Raw genomic sequence first — 7,671 nt, 5'->3', positions numbered from 1 at the left:
TTTTTCACAGTTATAATCTTTTCTTGATTGGATTGATTACTTGCTTTGACAAAAATGGTCTTATTCAAGTTTGGTTTATCAAATTTTGAGTACCCAAGACCGCTTTTGTCATTTGAGTATCTTTGCATATTTAAAACATTTTCCAAGCCTATTTGTCCTTTTTCGTATCGTTCAATTACTCTATTTAATTGAACAATTTTGAAGGAGAGGGAATCACATTTATTGCATGCAAAATTCTGTTTTAGTTTCTCAGAATTCTTTTCCATAGTGTCAACTTTTTCTTGAAGACTTGAGATTTGTTTCTTTTGTGTTGACACTAGTTTGAACAGATTTTTGTATTCAATAAGTAGTTCCTTGATGGCGTTTTGAGCCTCATTATATTCTAGAATCAATTCACTATTAGTTTTATGAAGATGAAGGGAGTCTTTGTTACTAATCTCTTCTTCGTTATCTGATTGATGTGATGCCATCAATGCAACATTAGCGCATTCTTCATTTTCTGATTCTGAGGATGAACTTACTTCGTTGTCTTCCCAAGCTATGTATGCCTTCTTGAAGTCTTTCTTCTTGGTGGCATTTTTCTTAATAAGGTTTGGACAATCCGCTTTGATACGTCCTTGTTTTCCGCATTAGCAAGTGAAATTTTGATTTGATGTAGAATTATCTTTCTTCTTGAAGCTTTTCTTTTTGAATGTTCTGTCGTTTTTAAGAAATTTACCAAATTTCTTAACAAGAAGGATAATATTTTCATCTTCATCTGAATCATTCTCTTTGCTTTGTTCTCTTGATTCAGTCTTTAACGCAATATTTTTGGTCTTCTTTTCTTGACTTTCATTTTGTTCTAACCTTCCAAGTTCAATTTCATGCTCTTGAAGTTTTCCAAATAGTGCAGAAAGAGACATTTTGGATAGACTTTTTCTTTTCGGATATTGCTGTCACTTTTGGTTGCCAGGCCCTTGTCAATGATCTCGGTACTTTTAGATTTAATTCATCATTGGTGAAGATTTTTTCGAGTGCTGTCAAATGATTGGTTAAGTGGGAGAACCTTTTTTGTAAGTCTAGAATAGACTCTCCGGGCTGCATTCGAAATAACTCATATTCTTGTGATAGTGTGTTGAGTTTAGATCTTTTTACCTCAATGGTGCCTTCGTGAGTTACTTCCAACGTATCCCATATTTCTTTTGATGTTTTACAGTGAGATATGCGGAAAAACTCATCCATTCCTAGTGCAGATTGTAATATGTTCTTAGCCTTTTTATCGAAAAGCACTTTTCTCTTATCCTCATCCGTCCAAGAATTTTTTATTTTTATTTCTTCTTTGTTATTGATGACAGTTTTTGGAATATGAGGACCATTTTCAACGGCATCCCATATGTCATCTCCTTGTGCTTCGAGATATGCTTGCATACGGATTTTCCAAAAATCGTAGTGCTCTCCAACAAAACATGGTGGCTTGGTACTGCTACCACCATCTCTAAAGACAGGTTGTGCGGAAGCCATGAGTAATTGATCGAGGAATAAGTTACCTTAACCTGCTCTGATGCCAATTGTTAGTATAGAAGTACGCCTAAGAGGGGGGGGTGAATTAGGTGTTAGTAAATTTTCCTGTTTTTAGTGATATGGTAGTTGAATTTTCTGAGTTAATATAATGTCTACTAATAGTAAGGTGCAGTAAATAAATGAACTCAAAGATTTATCCTGGTTCCCCTTATAACCAATGGTACGTCCAGTCCTCTTGCACACCACAAGAGATTAATTCACTAATTGTCAGAAAATGTACAACTCTCACCCTAGGATTCTTGCTACAAACTTCTAACAACACTCTTAAGATAGCACACCACTATCTTAGATTAAGCTACTTTTTAAGAAAGTATTACTTTCTTTTACAAGTGATACAATATGATTTGAATAAGAATAAGGAGAGGTATATTGATAAACAATCCAATAACACTTCAAGTACTTGAGAACCTTTCTGAATGATATGAAAATGAAATGCAAGTACTTTGTAAAAAAATCAGAATTTTGTTCAAAATTGTTCAGGTTATTAATTCAAGGATTGTGTGTAGTTTGATCTGAAGTTATGGGGTATTTATACTCCATAAACATCTCTTCAGATTCGTGGTCAATGACCCAAGATGTTTGATGAAGGAATACAATGATTTGGAGCCATTCCAGATCTGAAAAATTGTATTGCTTCCAGTTGTATTCGAATACAGGATGTGTGTATTCGAATACACCTCTTTGTAACGTTCAAAAATTACACATTGTATTCGAATACACATGTGTGTAGTCAAATACAGATTAGTGAAAATTTGCCATTGACTTACTTTGTATTCGACTACAGATGGTTGTAGTCGAATACAGATATAAGGATTTTGACCACTGACTTGCAGTGTATTCGACTACACATAGTCGTAGTCGAATACAACTTTGAGACTTTTGCTTCTGACTTGCTTTGTATTCGAATACAAGATGTTGTATTTGAATACACTTATGCATTTTGTCAAAAATATGATTTTTAAGACTTTGTTAATGTTGTTTTGACTTCTGAAAATACTTTAAATGCATATGTAAATATGACTTGTTCTCATGTAATTGAAATATTGGTTTGTATCATATATTTTTACATTTTAACATTTAATGTTTGGATTTGAAGCTTATTAATGAAGATATTTTGATCTTTTTGATCTTGTTGCTTTGACCATAATGGTTGATCTTTGTCATCATCAAAAACTTGTAGTTTACATTTTGTCTTATCATGACTCTTCCAGTTTCTATTGCCACAACTAAAAGATATTTTTCTACAATGAAAATTATTAAAAAGAAGATGAAAGTTGGTTTTTTAGTAGATAACATGACGGTTTATATTAAAAGGAAAATTGTTGACTTTTTGACAAATAGCATAACGGTTTATATTGAAAAGAAAATTGCCGCAAGTATGAATTCTAAGCTATTATTCATGATTTCAAGTTACTTAAAGAACGTAGAGCATTATTTTAAGTTATACATTTAAATTATTTGATACTTCACTTTATATTTATTACAATTTAATTTTTTATTATATAATATTATTTCTATATTTTATTTATACATTAATATAATTATAATATTATATTGATTACTACAAACTTTTTAGTCAAACTCCATCAGATTATATTGATTCACTTTATATTGATTACTTCACTTTATAATATTATATTGATACTTCACTTTATGTGTTCAGATAAATATGGCTTTGAACGAAATTGAATTTACAAAGTTATCATTTATTTGATTAAAGTGGAGTTTAAAGTGTAATAATTTGTTTGAATATTCGTCGTCCTCTAAATTAAGAGCCTGTTTGAAAACACAGTAAAAATAGCATCACTCACTGCAGGGTTCGAAGCAAATAGTTGGTTGTAGCTTCTTGGTAGATATGTGTTGGCACCACTGAAAGTCTTCTTTCCAAAAACAGATTGATATTCTGATGTTAAATCAATTTTACCTCATAATATAAATGCATATTTGGTTTTATAGTTGATTTGTATGAATTACAATGGATCGCCAATATAACAAATCCAATGTATATTCAAAATGAGTAGAACATAATGGGGCATAATAGGATTCATTCCATCACATTTGTGAGGTGTATATGATAAAATCAAACTTCTGAAACTATTAATTACCAAATTATCCCTTTTGTAGAAATTGGCAACGTTAAAACGCATGCAATGGCAGAAAAGCAGTTTCATTGTTTGGAAATAAGGTCATCTTCACGCATTGCCAATTTTGAAAATGTAAAAAATGAAGAGCAATTAAATATTAAGAGAAGCACACCAAACATGGACACAACTGAATTTGGGTTTGAGAGACAGGGAGTTGGATTGGGTAAAAGTAGTAAGCCAATTCAGGTCCCCAATGGACCCGAATTCTCAACAGTCAAAGATTCCCTGACTATACGCGTTCGTGATATCATATTGGTGACTATTCAATTAAGATCAAATGCTCCAAATTCAAGATCAATAATTTGAATTATATAAAAAAAAAATTATTTTTTTAAACCGTCTAATCTTGATCGAACATATCCTGACTGCAATTTAAGATCAAATACTCCAGCAGATTAAAATTCCAACAACAATTAGAGCAAGAGGCAAAACTTAGACATCAATTTGGAGGGCATATGATCCATGATCTTGTTGGTTAGCTAGTTGATATTGTCATGCTTTCTCTATAAATTGTGTTTTTAAGTAAAGTGTAAAAATGGAATAAAAGAATTGTAATTTATTTCATTACCTCCATTTTCAAAGAATAGAATAAAAACTTTTTCATTCCATCCTAAAAATACCTAAATAATAGACAAAAAGCTATGTTTCATTCTGCTCAACTGATTTTTACAATATCCAAAAACAATTTTACCTCATCCACCATGTAGTCAAACATGGTTTCCCAACTCCCATTTATAAAGGACCCACAACCTGATCTAATCTCCCAACTCCAATTTACCAGTAACTACCACACTCCAAAACAAAATAACTGACACCTAAAAGACTCTTAACACACACGCAGCCAAAAAAACAGAACCATTTTGATTAAAACTAGCCCAGCTTCCCCCACCCAAACCCTGAATAAATAATCGATGCACCCTAGGACCAGGACCAGGACTCCCAGTCCCTGATCATTGCATTGCATTTTACATGGTATCAAATAGAACCCCTATACAATACTAAGAACTCAAATGTACACTACACAGTGATGGCTAAGGCTCCTCAGTGTTTAAAATAAGTAATATATCCAACATTTTTTAGGTTAGTAATACTGAACATTGATAAATAAATTAATGATTGACATTACAGGCATATATCATAAATAATCATGGGTTAATTGGAGTAACAAACCTTAACTTTTTCAATATACACTTCACTTGAGAAGTCAAATTCCACACGAAGCCACTTTAATTCCTTGTTTGCATTAAGGCTTTAATATAGTTACAAGTTATAGTCAAGTAAGATTTCAGAATTTCTTCTTACAGCACAAAACCATCTTTTTCTAAACCCAATTTACCCATATTACAATCCACCCCTATGAAGGTTTCCAGAAACTTGAAAATGCTAAACATGCCAATTAGAATTAAATCACAATACTCCATTTAGAATGAAATATAAGCATAAAAGTATTGAAAAGTTGTATCTATTTTTGATATCAAATACATCTATTTTTCAAATATATTTTCGCTTACTTTTCATTCCAGAGGGAGTATATAACAAATTCAGAACAAAAAGAGGCACATTAAACAGGAGTCTCATTCTCTGATTCTCATCGAAAAACCAGCCTCAATTCTCTGAATCTCAAATCCTAATCCAACAATAATGAGTGTCAATGTCAAAGTGAAATAAAAAACGATAATACATGAAAAACAAATATCAAAGCAAATTCAGATTCAAATTGCTGACTAATCTGCATTAATTAATTAATAGCACAATAATTAATTGACATAAAAATGTCATATAAAACTATAAACCCTAAGCAATTTGCTTTGGATCTAAGCCAACAAAAAAAAAATTGCAACAATTTCAATCCAGCATAATACAACAAAAACAGGTTGAACCAAACCTCATATTAGAACACTCCACCGAATCACAGATCTAACCGTTTACACGCGTCCGACAACCGGAGCAGCGGCGGAAGCAGCGCCTCCGAGGAACGACAGGAATCCCGAACTAGTCACCTCTTGATCATCGAGAAACAGATCTTCGGGAACACGAAACGCACCGTGCGCGCACACGATCCCTAATCCAACCAAAAGAGCAGAGATCAACAACGATCCAACGGTTGTGAGAAAAACTACGAACACAGTGAGAACAACGAGGATCCCTAGAGTTTCACGATCGGCGAATGTGCGTCCGAAGAGAACGAGTGGTTGATCGGAAGGACGGAATAAGTAGAGAAACGACCATGACGCGATGAGTCCGAGAAGAACAAGCAACGAAAACGGATGCGTGATGAGAGAAACCGCAAGAGCGAAAACGATTAGGGTTAGGTAATTGACACGGAAGTATGTGAAATTCTTGCGGATCCGTGAGTACGCTTCGGCGAGAGTTTCCGGTCGTGAAATTGAGGAACGGTCGACGAGTTCGTACCACGGGCGGCGGTGTGCGAAGGCTTGACGGAGGGAGGAGGAGATGCGGGAGATGAAGTTACGGAAGGCTGGCGTTGCGATGGGAGGTTGAGATTGGGAGGAAACTCCTCCGGTGGTGTTTGTGTTGGATTGGGAAGTGGAAACGGGAAGTGTCGGTGGAGAAGACATGGTGGCGCGTGAATCTCCGATTGCCGCACGTGACTATTGGATGAAACCGATAGAGAGAGAGGCAATGGAGACTCGTGCGTGGTTTGGGCTTTTTGGTTTGGGTTTGATTTCAGAGGGAATGAAAAAGTTGTAAAGTTAAGTTAGTAAATATGGTCAAAAATAACGTTGCTAATATGGGATGGGCTTAATCTATTTACAGAAAATGTAATAAAATTATTAATAGAATGCAAAGCTTTTCTCAATAATAATAATATAATAATCTAAACAGTGCTAGTATGTATCACAATTTATGGTCAACCACCAATTTGCTTGTTCTTTTTATAAGTAAAAAATTATCAATTCAATTAAATCGTAAAAGCGGATTATTTGTGATTCAAATTTGCAAAGTGATAAAAACGTTGGTTAAAAGATATGAGGTGAAATGTTTATGCGGCATTTTATATGGATGCTGTCCCATATTTGCTACGTGAAATATTATTTTGTTTCTAAAAACTTTGAGTCAATTTTCTTCCAAGTAAATAAAGAGTTCAATAGTTGTTTTATGAATCATTTTGACATTAAGTGTTATTTTCAAGAATTATTTCAAAAAAGTCAAATTTTTATCGATTTTTATTTTTATCTTTCTTTTTTCTTTTTTTTTTATCCATTTATCTTATCTTGCTCTCTACATTCTTGTTAAGTCTCTCACATTTTCATCTATTCATTCTAGTCATCTTCTATCTCTTTGTCTAATTATTCTATTTTTCTATTCTCTCTATTCCTTGCTTTTCCTTTCTCATATTTTTCTCTTTATTTTTTGTTCTCAATGAACTTTCTATTTTTTATTTGTTTCTATTTTGTTCGTCTCTCTCATTCATCCATCTTTCCATTCATCCTCAATCTTTCTTCTTTGTTTCTCTTACTAATAATATTAAGAATACATAGAGAGAAGAAAGAAAAAATAAAAGAGAAAAAAAAATAAAGATAATGAAATAAGAATATGAAGAAGGCGGGAGAGAAGTGAAAAAGAGAGTTTGAAAAATATTTTACTTTTTCAAAATAATTCCTAAAAATAGCCATTTAATATCAAAATGGTCCTTAAAACACAATAATTGAATTCTTAAATTATTTTGGACAAAATAGTTATTGTTATATGGCACTGATGTCACATCTACGTGCAATGTTACATAAGTTGTTAACACACGATCTTATATACTTTTAACGATATTGAAGGAACAAATTTGATGAGTGTGCATCAATTTTGTAGACTTTTTCTATTTGCAAATTTCAAGAATGAAAATGATCCAATATTACAATTTCGAGGACTAAATTAGTGATTTAAAGTGGAGTGCATAGAAATAAAATAAATTTGCATGAAAAATTATTTTAATCGCTAACAAAAAATTGTG

At 32.7% G+C, this 7,671-nt stretch overlaps 1 protein-coding gene across 1 annotated transcript; it reads right to left on the bottom strand.

The window, feature by feature from the left end:
- Window positions 1–4,913: 4,913 nt before the first annotated feature.
- LOC101506699 (PRA1 family protein B3) lies at window positions 4,914–6,424 on the bottom strand. The gene is made up of 2 exons (XM_004490944.4): window positions 5,590–6,424; window positions 4,914–5,331 (listed from the first exon to the last, which is right to left on the bottom strand). Exon 1 carries the CDS (start codon window positions 6,281–6,283, stop codon window positions 5,630–5,632), a length of 654 nt encoding a protein of 217 aa, XP_004491001.1. The 5' UTR covers window positions 6,284–6,424; the 3' UTR covers window positions 4,914–5,331; window positions 5,590–5,629.
- Window positions 6,425–7,671: the final 1,247 nt, after the last annotated feature.

Source organism: Cicer arietinum, chromosome 2 (assembly GCF_000331145.2).
Source record: "Cicer arietinum cultivar CDC Frontier isolate Library 1 chromosome 2, Cicar.CDCFrontier_v2.0, whole genome shotgun sequence".
Classification (NCBI taxonomy): Eukaryota; Viridiplantae; Streptophyta; class Magnoliopsida; order Fabales; family Fabaceae; genus Cicer; species Cicer arietinum.
This window is presented reverse-complemented; position numbering and strand designations above follow the sequence as displayed.

Bases quoted from the DNA above. Each gene is read 5' to 3' on its own strand.
- LOC101506699 (XM_004490944.4), bottom strand. From the start codon at position 6,283: ATGTCTTCTCCACCGACACTTCCCGTTTCCACTTCCCAATCCAACACA.